Source organism: Fundulus heteroclitus, chromosome 18, assembly GCF_011125445.2.
Source record: "Fundulus heteroclitus isolate FHET01 chromosome 18, MU-UCD_Fhet_4.1, whole genome shotgun sequence".
NCBI classification, from domain to species: Eukaryota; Metazoa; Chordata; class Actinopteri; order Cyprinodontiformes; family Fundulidae; genus Fundulus; species Fundulus heteroclitus.
The window spans coordinates 6,357,692-6,373,360 of NC_046378.1; the positions used below are offsets into that span (position 1 = coordinate 6,357,692).

At 43.6% G+C, this 15,669-nt stretch overlaps 1 protein-coding gene across 3 annotated transcripts in view; it reads left to right on the plus strand.

The window, feature by feature from the left end:
* numbl (NUMB like endocytic adaptor protein) overlaps nt 1–15,376 on the plus strand; it is a 98,974-nt gene extending 83,598 nt beyond the window's left edge. For all 3 annotated transcript variants that reach the window (XM_012872658.3, XM_012872657.3, XM_021321524.2), the window contains exons 4-9: nt 260–334; nt 4,542–4,682; nt 6,970–7,177; nt 8,822–9,091; nt 11,059–11,238; nt 11,318–15,376. In XM_012872658.3, the coding sequence (XP_012728112.2) occupies nt 260–334; nt 4,542–4,682; nt 6,970–7,177; nt 8,822–9,091; nt 11,059–11,238; nt 11,318–12,465 (2,022 nt within the window). In that variant the 3' untranslated portion in view covers nt 12,466–15,376. The remainder of the gene's footprint in view (nt 1–259; nt 335–4,541; nt 4,683–6,969; nt 7,178–8,821; nt 9,092–11,058; nt 11,239–11,317) is intronic.
* The last annotated feature ends 293 nt before the right edge of the window (nt 15,377–15,669 follow it).

Here is a 15,669-nt window from a genome sequence, read left to right on the forward strand (position 1 = left end):
GCCTGGTGCCTTACTCTGGAGAAACCAGCTGGAACAGTCCTTACTCTGCTCCAACATCTGCAGCCCCCCCTTCCTATCCCCCCATCTACTCTAAGGATGTAATCATAATTTGGCATCTGGATGGACGGGTATAAAAGTGCCTTGTGTGCTTGCGAGCATGTTAAAAATCAGCAGGTGGAAGGAGCTCGTGCAGAAGGGATGTTTATTGTGCAAATGAAGTTTTTAAGACTGTTCTCTCTTCTGTTCTTTGTCTTTGCAGAGCGGCAAAAAGACAGTAAAGGCTGTGCTGTGGGTTTCAGCTGATGGACTCAGGGTGGTTGATGACAAAACCAAGGTGAGAGGACTTGGCTCAATGCGCAGAGTAGTTGTCTTACAATCGGAAGGAAGACTGTGGGTTTGATTCCAGCTTCCCTCTGCCACATGTTGATGTGCAACTGGCACTTAACCCCAAGTTGCCTATGGCTCTGTGTATGAATGTGTGTGACTCGGTGAGTGTGGCTATAGTCTAAAGTGCTTTGAGTTATTGTATGACCACTATAACAGATCAGTCCATTTATTTCTTTTTTGTGTCTGAGCTGAATCTGCTTGTTCCATCCTCCTGTCAAGCTGTCACTGAGTTACAATGCATGGTTTATGTATTTAAGATAAGATAAGATAAGATAAGATAGTCTTTATTGATCTCACATTGGAGAAATTCACTTGTCACATCAGCTCAATAGTCAGTCAATAGTCAGGAGAAGGTGCCAAAAGTAGTAAAGGGTGCATCAGTTATATGCAGTGTATCTTCCTATATACAGTGGATCAAAAAGAAAATGATAAAAAAATAAGAATAAAAATACAAAACAAAATCGGAGTAGGCAGATGATGTCTTGTGTACTTTCACGGTTATATACACACACACACACACACACACATATATATATATATATATATATATATATATATATATATATATATATATATATATATATATATATATATATATATATATATATATATATATATATATATATATATATGTATGTATATATGTATATTTGTGTATATATATATATATGTATATTTGTATATATATATATATATATATATATATATGTATGTATATATGTATATTTGTGTATATATATATATATATGTATATTTGTATATATATATATATATATATATATATATATGTATTGACATATATTCACTTGGTGATAGCAGCAGAAGTTACCTCTTTCAGGATCATTGCACAGGTTATAGCACAGTGTATTAAATAGATTATTGCACATTAGTTATTGCCCGAAGTTTTTACAGTTGTGGTTACAGTTATTGATAGCAGCAGAAGTCACTTCTTTCAGGATTATTGCACAGGTTATCGCACATTGTGCTTATAGCAAAGACACGTTCATGCAGTTCCTTGCTAAAGTATTCATACCCCTGTAAAGCCAAGCCTAATCTGTCTCAGTTTATTGACGCCTTTTTAATATGATTCTCCATCAGTTTCCCAAACCAGTTTGAGTCTCCGTGTGGCTGTGTGGCAGCTTAAGAGCGTGCTCCACCAGTGCTTGTTTGGGGTGCTTGCTAGGAAGCAGAGAGTCACACAAGCACTTTGGGGGGGGAGGTCTCCAGCAGTGAGTACAGAAAGCTGTGCCTCTATTGAATGCTAAGCAGAATAGAGAGCAGGAAAGACAATGCCTCACTTTGCCATTTTTGTTTGGGCACCACACACGTTGGCCTCCCTTCTCCTGCTCTCTCATCACACTTTTCTCCTTTCCTTCAATCTCACTCCTCCTTTATCTTTTCCAGCCATATAGAATATCACTTTTAAACCTGATCTGGCTCGCAGTGCATGTCTGCAGGGGCTATTAAATGTTGACTCGTTGGAGTTGTGCTCTTGTTTCCACAAAGATGGGGACCATAACATGCGAGGGATATAGTCCGTTAACTGCGTCATTTAGACCTGCGTGTCCTCAAAACTGTTGTTAAAACAATTAAAATTGACAGGAGTGCCTTATTTCTATGTTTCTTACTCCATTTTGTATTATTTTTTTCATAATATCACAGTTTTCTTTCCAGGTTAAACATTGGAATTAGCTTATTGTGTATTTTAACAGTTCACCTTCTTACCCATTTTAAAGGAGCAGTGTCCAGCAAATACTGCCACCTAGTGCACAAGTTGCGTATCACAGGCATGTCGTGATTGATCTTATGGAGGGGTGTCCAAACTTTTCAGCACATGAGCCGATATTGTTAACTCAAAATTACTTGAGGGCACTAAAATTTATTTAAAAAAGACTAAATTTGATAATTTTACTAAATTAGTCAGATTTTCTGTAGGAATGGCATGTGTAAATTGATGTATATCCAGGAGTTAAAGAAGGGTTTCACTCATTTACCATAATAAAAGATGATCATCCTGTTTGCAAATTACTTTAGGCTCTGTTTAATTATTTTTGGTCTAACAACATAAGAACAGGATTTGTGTCAGTTGTTGGAAAACACCTGCTGTATTTAATCAATCAAAGCAGATTTTAGTCTTCTCAAAGTCTGCATTTGAGTAAAAGTCATTGGATAGATGTGGTCTGATTTACTATGAAATATAAGAGAATAGATCTTTATCGTGTCATAATGTAGAATTAAAAAGACATTTGGCCTACAGACAATAGATGGAGCATATTTTAGAAGCAAAGTCCTTTTTTTCTTTGTAGTAATTGTAATAAATTCAGCATTTAGTCCATGCCGAACCACACAAGGAGAAAATTGTTACTACTTTCAAAACACACTTTTTTATTCATCATTAATATAGTGAACTTAGTATTAAAGAAGGTAAATTGAGCCTTTAAGCGTACACAATAAATCAAGAGACCACAATCATTGTAAAGAAGCTGCTTGTAGTGATGAACTCTCATCCGATGTCAGGTTTTTGGCATCTTTCCGTTCCAACAAAGCTTTCAACAGTCTAAATATTCATAGATTCTCCTCGTGTGAGGATGAAAATAGCATTAGAGAACGTTACTCTTCACTTAGTACAACAGGTGCTATTTTCATGTGGTGATAGCAGGAAAATCACGGCTAAATTATTACCAATGAATGTGGCGTCGTCCTATTAAACCTTGATCGATGCTCTGCAGCTCCGCCCACCACTCACGCTCTCCTCCTCTCCTTCTTTCAGTGCCTCCTCATCATCTTTCCTCCGCCGTCTATGAATCAGCCCGGGCCCTTTCATTAAAACCCCCACATGGTCATTATTAACAGCCTTTCCCCCCCACACAATCTAAAGGCTCATTTATACATGTGGATGACACGCAACAGTCATGCTGCACCTTACCAGCCAATAGAAACGAAACAGAAACATCATTGTGGGTTTTTTTTGGTTTGTTTGGCAGCTGTTTGGTCTTCAAGCATAAAGCTGGTTCTGGATGACCAACAGTCTGAGTCATAAACTGTACTTTCCCTGGTGAGAGGACAGGGCCTGAATCTCCCATCACCGCATCATTTGTTCAATATAACGTAAATGCTTAGAAAGCACATAGTCAGATTGTTGTGTATGTTTTTTGGCACACAGGCATGCACAGTGAGAAGGAAACACACACATCCATGTTTAAAATACAAAGTGACGACATTTTCAAGCCTTTCTGTGGCCTAACCCCGCCCTAAACCTAATTGAGAACCTTATTGGTCAACCTAACCCCTAGCCCAGAAAAAAAGTGGGGACCAATAACTAGGTCTTCACTTTCCATCAAAGTCCTCACTTCAGTTAAATGAGCAAAAATCTTCTCGCTGAGTTGCAAGTGCAACACACACACACACACACACACACACACACACACACACACACAAACACTGGTCTTTGCTCAGCCTTTCACCTTGGTACCAGCATCCCCTTTGATTCACTAATTGGCCCATATTGAATGGACTCCCATTCTTCTACCTCTTTCCCTCCACATCCCTCCTTTCTTTTCTCCTCTCTCTCTCTCTGTCTCTCTCCTTCCCCCCCCCCCTCCCAATAGTCCTCTGCCCTTCTTGTTTTCTCGCCGGCTCTGAAAGACGGGAAGGAAGTGTGCGGATGAGTGTGTGAACCCTGCTCCCTTTCTTCTCCCCTTCACCTCTTGTTTCTCTCAGTTTCTGTGTTGGAGTGCGAGTCAAAGCGCTGAGCCAGGGGCCCCTTAATGTACACAGAGAAAGACGGCCCCCCTCCCCCCCCCTCTTAGTTTCATCTATAGTGACTGTAGACTCTGAGAGCAGCTGAATGACCCTTTCACTGAAAGAGGGGCCGGCGGCGGAGACGACCCAGAGATTCACAGAGGGTCAGTGTCATTAGTTGGTAGTTAGCGGCCTTTTCTGTCATCAGCGGGTTTGTAAGTATGCTGCAGTGAGAGGAGGGGGGGGGGGCTTCGTGGGGTTAAACAAACACCTAAAGCAGAGTGTCAAGTTTGTGCTGTTTCTCTTTATTCGGGCCTTCCATAAATACGCGAAGCAGTGTGTGCCGACCGGATGGGACGCCCTGTCTGACTCCTGCTGCCTCTCTCCTGTCTGTGTCTGATTTCCTCCGTCAGGACCTCATCGTGGACCAGACCATCGAGAAGGTTTCGTTCTGCGCTCCAGACCGCAACTATGACAAGGCCTTCTCCTACATCTGCAGAGATGGGACCACCAGACGGTGGATGTGCCACTGCTTCATGGCCCTCAAAGACTCGGTGAGGCTGCGGCAAACCTCGCGTTCACTGCTCGGCGTCCACAACCTGAGTTTTTTCCCCCCACTTTGCTTCAGTCTGCTCTTTACAGAGTAAACCGGACCGATCTTAGGACGTGGATGTTTTAAATCAGGGTGAATCAACTCCAGTCTGCGAGAGCTGCTGTTCTGCAGCTTTTAGATGCATCCCTTCTCCGACACAGCCGAACGTCATGGGAGGAGTGGCTCAGTACCAGGAACCCTGCAGAGCTGGATGCTGGTGAGGGGAACGTTTGATTCAGGCGTGTTGGAGAAGGGAGGCATCTGAACGTTGCAGGATAGCAGCTCTTGATGGCTGGACATTGGCTGCCCTGTAAAAACCGATCTGCGGCACCAACATCTCAAGGTGGAATTGTTTTTAAACTGTGCGTAGGCAGCGCTGACTTGCCTAATTCAGCTCTCTTGTTCAGAATCACTGTTTCTTTGTGTTTTTTTTGTTTTGTTTTATTTTACGAGCTTTAAATTGTTTGCTGGATTATCTGCACAGAGAAGGACGGGGCACGGACCTGCAGGATTAGAGGAGAGGATTAACCAGAAGCCCGGGTGGTTATCTCCCCCTGTCTCTGTTTCCATCACATATTGCTTTTGTATCTCTAGCCGTACATCTTCCACCAAACCGTCTCCTCTGCGTCTGTCGCCGCCGAGGCAGGAAGAATTCTCGTGTGGACAAAAATGTGAAGGAATTGGTTTCTTTGAAGTGGCGCTGATTCATGTTTGTGTTTGACAGCATGGCAGATTTACAGGCTAATCCTAATTACCTCAATTAAAGACAAATGCTAATGCGCTGCAGTCTTCTGCATCTGAGCGACTCATCAGCCAGAGAACGGCTGTGTGTTATCTGAAGCCTGAAACTGTCAACCTCTGGAAGCAAGAGAGCAACATTTTATACTGGTAACCTTTAGCAATACTCTCCTCCTTCTGATTTTACGGCTTTTTATGCCTACACCACTTACCTGAGGGCTGCTGTTAGTCGCTACTTTTAGACTTAGACTTAGACAACTTTATTTGTCATTTTGTATGCACTTCTCCTGAGTGTGTACAGAACGAAATTTCGTTTGCATACAGCTTGAAAATTTCAGTGAATTGCAGTAGATTTCAGAATAAAGTAACTTTACAGGATAAAATTGCAGGATAAAGTGCAACAGTGCAACATCTTACTTTTTAAATAAGATTTTAGTCAATGCTGATGTGATTTGGGAAGCATGAGCCGGTTAAGTGGTGGAGCAGGCCTTCACAAACTAAATAATCAGAAACAATTTTAGCACTTTTCATGGTCAAACATTATATTTCTTTGAACGTTAAAGAGAATAAAAACTTTCTAATATGGCTCACAGTGGGTTTAAATCCTGTTTTTCCATATGTTTATATTCTAAAGGAAGGATATCATCAAACTGTAGCTCAAGGCTTATATGAGCTACACTGTGCTGGAGCAAATGGAGCGATGAGAAAAACAACCGTTTGTGCCTGTTAATCTGGGAGGGGTCATAAGGATGTTTCTAAATAAACTGAAGTCTGTCCATCTACTGCGAGAGAGAGAGAGAGAGAGAGAGAGAGAGAGAGAGAGAGAGAGAGAGAGAGAGAGAGAGAGAGATTATTTACGGGTGAAAAATATTCTAGGCATCTGCAAAGATTTCAGGAGTTTAATGTCCTGGCAAACTATAAGCACAGACCAAAGATCTTCCAGAGCGATTTCCTTTGGACCGAGCAGAAATCTTTGGCCTCACCTTGTTGACAGCCAAACAAAGCAAATCAGCAGTAAAAACCTGGTACCGGTCTCACGCAGAGTGGTGGAAGGTTGCTGATTCAGGGCCGTTTTGCAGCTACAGGACTTGAGAGGGCAGCTCGACCGAATTCCTCTTTATTCCAGATTAGAATACAGGCAAACATGAGGGTCCTCTGTCTGTCGACCTCAGCTTGGCTATAATTTAGTCATGAAACAGAGCAATGAGCCCAAAGGCAGCGGCACACCTGGAACAGGCTGGCTCAAAAAGAAACTTTCAACCTGATTTAAATGTTGGGTCCCAACGTTAAGAGAGCTTTGCAAGAACAACTGTCTACAAAACTCCAAGAACTGAAGCAATTCTGTAGAGAAGAAAGGGCCCGATTTCCTTCAAAGCACTGAAAGAGACCGATAAGGTCACAGGGAAAAGAGTTAGCATGAGTTATTGCTTGTGAATATAGAGGGGTTCCTTCTGCTAGGTGTGTTGCTTAAGTGACTTTATTTTTTATTTTTTTTACATTTTTCTCTCCAGGGTGAGAGACTGAGCCATGCAGTCGGCTGTGCCTTTGCCGCCTGTCTGGAGAGGAAGCAGCGCAGGGAGAAGGAGTGTGGCGTGACGGCTTCCTTCGATGCCAGCCGCACCTCGTTTGTGCGCGAGGGCTCCTTCCGCATCAATTCATCTTCCAGCCAGCAGGGCAGCAGCAGCGAGCGAGAGGAGAAGCTGCAGGACAAAAAGAAAGGTAGGAGAGCGCTGCACGTGCCGACGGCCCACCGTTAAATTAAAAGTCAAAAATCCCACCTGAAAATCTGTGCCCAGGTTCACAAAGAATCCTAAGACTAAAAGTAGTTCATCATTGAAAAAATCTTTCCTAGGAGTTTTCCTCGGAAAGATAAAGGTTATTCACAAAGCATCTTAGTCCTTAAGAGAGCTTCTAAAGTGACAAAATGTTAGGAGTAGTGAGGAGGACTTTTAGCAAGCCTAAGAGCATCTTAAGCAGAGAAGATGGTGGAAGCAGAGAGAGCTGATTGGCTGATCCACCACCTAAACAGTGGAGGAGATGAGTTACAGTTATATAAAAATCATACAGATATTAATATGCAGATTATATAAACCTCATTATCCCCATAGAGGGACATTAATTAGTTTCAGCAGCCAGACGGGTTAAAGGCGTAGCTCTACTAACCTAATTTTATTGAGGATAGGAACAATATTTAATAACAAATAAAAAGTGGAGAAATTGACTGAGTATATATATATATATATATATATATATATATATATATATATATATATATATATATATATATATATATATATATAAAGAGGTGAGAAAGTACTTTCTGTATTGCATGATAATATCAGTAGCATAGATGATCATCAAGACGTTTGCTTGTGTGATGCCATCTCCTCCCTTTTGATTGCTGCAGCGAGTGCTTCTAACCAGGCTGGTGCGTATAAGCAGAGAAACGGATTTATTTATCTGTGGCTATACACTTCAAAGTCAGTGTATTTGCACAGTGATCCAGGGACCAATTTGTCTTTCAACACTCTAGTCCCCTCCCAGAACTGTGAGCTGTGCGATGGACAACGCACGTTCAGTACGGTTTTCTCCACCTTTTTTCCTCCTTTTTATGTCGTTCATTTTGCCAAACGCAACCGCTTTATACAAGCAGGAAATCCCAGAATGCACTTTAATATCAAATAGATAAAGTACCAAAATGACTGGCAAGTACTGCAACTTTAAGAGCCTCATATCAGAACATTTACTCACGTCAGTCAACTCTGAGGTCACATCTGAGCGATCGGCAGCTTTAGCATCCTCTTCAGTGAACAACACCAACGTTCATTCTGTATTCCCAGCGACATGCCAGTCTTTTCCTTCTTGGAATCATATATCTGTTTTTTTGTGTTTCTCTTCACTGGATATTGGACCTTTCTTCACTGTTCCGCTGGGAGATGCTAATAGCCGTTAGCCGCTTCATTGTTTTAGCCCCTGCTGCACATGTGCAGCGTCATACTTCTGTTGTTTTTATAAATAAACATGAAGGGCTTTATGTACTAACAAATTGAGCAAAAATAAAGCACAAAACACCAAAATAGCAGCTAATACGCCAACAGGACGTAATAATCTTTCATAAAAACTTTATATGCAATCAGAGTGACCCACTGAGGTATTAATAAACAAAAAAAGTCAAATAACGGGGGCTATGCACCTTTAAGCTAAGACTCCTTGGTAGGGAACCTTAGGCTAAAATAGCAGCTCTCTCAGAGGACTGGGAGAATCTTTGTGAATGAGGGCACTGAACTATCTTGCAGGAAAACGGCGCAATAACGCATTTTTGGGTGTCGTACGTCTCTGAGCGCCGGTCGTTGTTCCCTTCAGATCAACCTCCTGCCATCCCAGCTCTCCCTCCTGGCTCTGCCTCCCCACCCGAGGGGACGGCGTCCCCGATGGAGCGTCCGGAACCAGGCGGGCCCCACGCCATCCCTCGCCGCCACGCGCCCATTGAACAGCTGGTGCGCCAGGGCTCATTCAGGGGATTTCCGGCTCTCAGCCAGAAGAACTCTCCCTTTAAGAGGCAGCTGTCGCTCCGCCTCAACGACCTGCCTTCCACTCTGCAACGCAAGACGGATTTTGAGGTCAAGAACCCTGGTGGGTTTTAGTAGATTTAGGTTTATGAATGTTGACAATGGAACCTCAGTGACCTTGGCTTATATTTTATTCTTAATGCTGAGAAAACAAGAAAATATCATTTCAGCTCATGTAATGCTTTAATATCCTGACCTTTTTCACTTAGAAGGGGTAGCAAAACCGGGGGATTTAATGATAATATTTTGCATATGTGTTAATTAGATTTAATTCTTCCTACCTTTCTGCACCTTGGACCATTCCTTTTTTTTAAATTCAAAGTAACCACTGGCAACATATGGGACCGTGTTTAACCTTGACTATTTTGCAATGCATCTATTTGCTACAATGAAAAAATGGGGTTTTGATTGAAATTTTTATTCAAATTTGATTTCACTGATTGAGTGGTTGCATCTTACCAATTATCAAATTGAAAATCTTTCCAACGTAGATCAGCTGCAGGGTTGCCATATTAGTCTGTTGCAATTCTATATTGTTAAGCAGCCCCCATCATTCTTATGTTGAACATAAGGTTTCACTTTATGCTGATCCTTTATTGTTTTTTATGGTGACAAGCCAGATTTGTGTACCGTTTGTGTTGCACATCCAGTTCGGTTATATTTCAGGCTTTAAATTATTGTGCACATAAGTACTCTTTTTGCTAGAACGAAAGAATAATGTTCTCCAGATATCATTGGGGTGGGATTTTATTCATGTGTTTGACAGCAGCTTTAACCTCATACCATGGTGCATTCACAGTGCCTAAAAAAAATTTAAGCTTAGTTATTTTATTTATTAGATTTATCTGATTTTTACAAGCTGGTTAGAATCAAAAGATATGTAACTGATTCAGTTTCAGAAAGAAATCAGATCACAATGCCCTACCAGGCCTACTAATAGGCTCCTTAGTGTCAATAACATGTGACCAGCAGCTTGCAAAGTAGCCAGCTTGAAAGACAGGCTAAAAAAATAGTTATTGTGGAACATACTGAACGAAATTTGTTAAAACTGTCCCGTTCAATAACGAAATGCCTCCCAGTTTATTTTTGTTACTAGAAAATTTCAATTAGATTTCACCCTCATTTAGCCTAAAAAGATTTTATGGGTTTCGCATTTTTTGCTGCTCTTCCTCAAAAGTGAAGATGCATTGCTCCTGGCTTGACACCAGCACTGAAGGCGCAGGGAGATCCTGGATTCCTGTTGAGTCACGGTTGTTTCTAGGAGCATTATTACATTTTCCATTTGGCTTCACCGTATCATTGTCGTCCATTATCGGAATGGGTCGGAGTAATCGTGTTAACACATAAAACACACAAATCCTGGATGCATTTATATTCATATTTGCTTTGGGTCTTCCTGTAGGTCTACAGTTGAACCTTTTTTGGCCTTCAATTAATGATATCTGACATCTCCATGCATTTAATTAATTTACATGTGGTTTTAAATAGACTAATTGATAGATAGTCTCTACATCAGCAGGTTGATGTAATAAAAGATACTAGACTCCATCCAAACCGACTGACCTTGAGCTATTTTAATTTTAAAGGAGAATGGGGAAATCTTTTTGTCATTGGGGGGGGGGGGATACAAAACGCACGGCACATTTTTATTTGTGAACCAATCTGAAAACCGTGTCATATTTTAAGATAAAATAAGATAAAATATGTTAAAGTCTGACATTGCAATGTTACAAAATAGGAAAAATTAGACATACTTGGGAACCTTTGCCTGTAACAGATCAGTTACAGGCAAACTGAAAACACATAATACTGCGAGGTATTTAAAATGCATCTTTTACGTCCATTATACAACTATTATTGAATCCTGAACAGAGTTTCTTGAATTCAAATTTAAAATGTTTCAGTCACTCAACTAATAAAACGTTTATTTTCCCCTCTTGTTTGTCTCACTTCTCGACCTTCATCTATCTGATCCTCGCTTTTTTCCCATCTTTGCTCTCTGCCTTCCTCCTTGTATGTATTCCTTGCCAGAGATGGACATGGGGTTGCCGTGCGAGGGCGACAGCAGTATTAATGCACTGTGTTGCCAGATCAACACATCCTTCACCAAACCGTCAGACGAGCTCTTCTCCAACCCAGCCATGTCTGCAAACTGCCCTCCGACCTGCACTGTGCCCCCGATCTTGCCTCCACCACCCGCACCTGTCCAGGGTAAGAAGGAATGGCGGAGATTGATAGCTGTTGACGGATTGTTACCACGTTCTTAAGCTCTTTTTGTTTTTCTCTCCAGCCACCTCTTCCTGGGTGCAGCCAGAGCCTCCTCTCCACTCTCCTCCGGTTTCTGCGGCCCTGCAGAGCGGACACAAACGCACCCCCTCAGAGGCTGAGAGATGGCTGGAGGAGGTATCCAAGGCCGTCAAAGCCCAACAGACGCCTCCCTCTGGCCCCATCATCCCCACTATTCCCGGGCCCCCGTCTGTACCTGGTCACCACAGTCATCATATATCCACACAGGCGACCTTGCCTTCTGCCCCAGTGTCTACTGTCCCCATGCCACTCAACACCTTGTCCAAACCTCTTATCTCCTGCCCCTCTGCTATTCCCTGTCAAACCCAAATGCCTCTCCCACCTATCTCGATATCGTCTGTTCCTCTAATACCAGGCCCTCCTGTGTCAGGCCCCCCGATGTCTCTCCCATCCATGTCCATCCCGACCATGTCGGGCCCGAGCATGTCCGGAGCCCCCATGATGCAGGGCTCTCTGCCCGGGCCCCCCGGCTCCCTTCCAAGTGCAATGCAACCATTTCCCCTTGCTTTCGATGCCACCCCAGCACCTGTCGGGATGTTTGCCAGCCAGCCGGTCCAGCCTGCCTTCATGCCCATGCAGACCTACATGCCCGGTCTGGCCAGCAGTATGACTTACCCCAACGCCAGCGTGCCGGTGGTAGGCATCACACCATCACAAATGGTGGCAAACGCCTTTTGCACCGCCACAGGCTCATCGGGCGCAGGTCCAACCATGGGCTCTGCTGCAGGAGGCTCCAAAACGGGGCCGCTGGGAGCAGTCGGGCATCACCACGCCTACCCTGGAACGGCCGGTGCAGCCGGGCACACCTCAAGCTTCAACGCGGCCACGTTTTCCTCCACCCCCCCTCTGTCGTCGGCCATTAATGGCCTCCCCCCCCACAGCGGCGCAGCCGCATTGAGCCTCCAGAATGGGACACCGAGCAGTGGTGGAAACGGTGGCAGCTGGCCCCCAGAGGGCAGCCAGTTAACCGCTCCGGGGGCGAGCGACTCCCAAGACGATGACCGGTTTGAGGCCAAGTGGGCTGCACTGGAGACAAAAGCAGCAACGCAATCGTCAGGGAACAAGGCACCGGCTGCCGCAGCAAACCCGTTTTCCAACAGTCTGCAAAAGACCTTTGAGATTGAGCTCTGAGTCGGACTCTGGCTTACAACCCCAATGAAGATAGGAGCCTTTTCCAGGATTTTTGCTTAAATGATATACAGGAACTCTCAGATGGCGTAGCATCCAGCCTTTGGCAGCCTTGGAGTCAGCGCTACAATGATCTTCATTTCTTTCTTTATGATCCCGTGCGAGCTGGAGAAGAACTCGGCAGTCTGAGAGATTCAGGTTTCCAGCTCTTTAAACTTTATGGACTGGATCCAGTCAGTCCACCCGTTACCGCCTCTCCTTCCTGCTATCTCTTCTCCGCTCTGGCTTTACTTTCCCTGCTGCAAGTCCCTGGATATACTGCATGTTCCTCCTACTGAAAGCACCGCAGGGAGGACACAGCTCAGTGGTTTCTATGTTGAAAAGAGGACTCCACAATAATGCATTCCAATCCAAAATGATATTTTTGGACACTTTGCTTGTTTTTGTTTTTTTTTATTTCTTGTGGAGATTTTATGGTGTCTGACAACATCGTGGAGCAGGGCGGACGTCTGGGCGGCCCGAAAGGAACGAGTCGGAACGACTTACTGATCAATAGCAGAGATTTATGGCCAAAATGATTTTATTTATTGTATTTTGATTTTAACATGTGACATATACCTTAAAGTGGACGCTGAGTTTCAGAAGCATGTTTTCCTTTCGTATCCCGGCATATTTGATTTTAAACGACAGAGAGCTGTCAGCAGAGAAAGGAGAGCCCCGCGGGAACCAAATAGCCACAATCCTCCGCTACAGCTGTGTACCGGGGCGAGTCAGGCCGCTGTATATAGCCGCACGCTTCTTCCACCTCACCGCTGCTGAGGCCTGATAAGCCCGTGGCTCCACTTGGATTGTCACTTTTAGAACCGCCTTCCAAAAAAAGGGCATGAAACACCACTTCAGGATAACCAGCACATCCGGTACAGCACACAACAAACAGTCGGTCTGCACCTGACAAACCCAGAGGGAACATTGAACATCTCAGTGAGCGAGCTGCCTCCTCCTTAACACTGTGCAGCGATGTAGAAACAATGCGCTACATTGCAGATTTCACACCTCACACAGGGTATATACGCTCATCGTGTACAGTAATGATTGTGCATTCGCCTCCATAAGTACTATGGTACTGCTCTGACAGCGCCTTGCTTAAGTATTCACACCCTCGTGAGCTTTTTTCACATTTTGCCGTGTTGCAGCCACAAGCATCTGTGTGGTTTGTCTTATGGACCAAAACAAAGTTGTAAACGGCTCTGGAAGGAAATTTCCACGTCGTTTCACCGACACTGCCACCCATCCCAACCCCTCCTCTGCAGCAGTATGTTGAGGTACGTCTCTACTACCTTTGCATATCTAGAGACCGCTGGTGTTGTCAAGCCACAGCTTCTCCATTGGGGTTATGTCCGGACTTTGACTAGGCCCTTTTTAGACAAGCGAAGCTGCTTTTGGTCTAAACCATTCCGGTGCAGCTCCACCCATAGTTTCTGGGTCGTCTTGCTGCCTGGAAGCTGAACCTCGGCCCCTTCCGCCTCATGCCTGTCGTCGTTTAGGCAGATCACAAAGACACCCTGATAAAACACAGCGACGTTCGTGGCTGTGATGGGACACTGTGTGGAAAAGTTAAAAAGGGGTATGAATACTTTTGCAAGGTGTTGTTGGACAGATTTCAGGGCGAAGAGAGAAGTCAAATACACGAGGAATGAAATGATGATGTTGGCTGAATGTAAAGCAAAGTTTCCGCTGACACACAAACAGAGGAAAAATAGCACGTGTTGCTATTGTGGAGGACGGGCTGCATGTGAGAGATTGGGCGGGGGGGGGGTTAGGGGGTGGAGACTGGAGTGATGCCTTTGAGGAATAATGAAAGGGAAGTCTAATGAAAAGAAAGAGATAAAACAGGAAGAATGGGATGTAAGAGCGAGAGGCCGAGTTGGTTCAGAGCTAAGACTCGTTCATCATTAGGTCCACAACAGGAGCAGCGTGCCTGGCGTCCTTTAGCTCCAGGTTTCTGAGGCTCTTACACTCTGCTGCTTTAAACACTTTAAAACAGCGTCTCTGATCAGTTTCAAAGAAAAATCGTGTCTCCTATCTGACTGCAATGTCATAACCTTGTGTATCTTCTTTTTTTTTAATTCAACGTATGAGCAACTCGTGATGCGGTTGGAACTTCAGCTACGTCAGTAAGGCGCTGGGTGTTGTAAGTTTGGGTCCCGCTGAGAAGAGCCGGCGCTAAAGAAGCCGAAACGGTTCCGATCTAAGGGCTTTCTGCAGGTGGTTTCTCTCTTCTATAAACTGTGTGCAGATCAGAGATGCTCCCGTTACGCTCCGTAATTATGGACCTCCACTTTTAACATTAATGAACATAACGTCTCTCTTCCAGCCACTGATGGCCCCGACATTCCCCATCACCCAAATTTAGAAACAGCTGGCCCAATTTGTACTTCTTTATCTCCACCCAGACTTCAGCCTTGTAGACTGAAGTCAATATTTCTTCCAGTCTGAGCAAACTCCTTTCTCTACCTTTCTTTCTTTACTAAACCAGTCTGATTGATTGATTGATTGATTGGTTGATTGATTGGTTGATTGATTGATTGATTGATTGGTTGATTGGTTGATTGATTGATTGATTGGACCATCAAGTAGATGCTTTTAGTCCATTCGAAGTATATTTCTGGCCCCCGACTCTTGTTGGCACGCCCTCCAAATTCTAAATGTAGGCTAACTGTGTCCTGCGTCAAAGCAAACTAAATGACCTCATCAACTTGATTGTAAAACCTTTAGCTTAGCGATGGTAACAAAGCGAACCAGTGGAGTTTATTTTTAATCTTTATTTACAGAAGTTTTTGTATTTAAACCAACATATTTGTATTGTAATTACATTGTACAAAAGATAAATAAAGTAATATAATATTACGCCTGCCTTTGGTTTGATCACCCACACATTGTTCATTCGTGTTGTCCATTTTTAAGCCTGCACCTGTTCTTATTTGTTCCCGAATCATTTGTTTTTTTCAACTCTTGTAACCGTTACTACAGAAAATGCTACAAACAATCAACTTTAAACTTCATTTGTTTTTTAGGGATAATCTCAAGTCCTCTATTTGGTGTTTCGTGACCCATAAAGGGAACTTTGAAACCCACCGTTCTAAAGCAGTTTGGCAGCATCATGCTGTGGAGATTTCTGCAAGAGAGACGGGAAAGGTCAAAACTTCT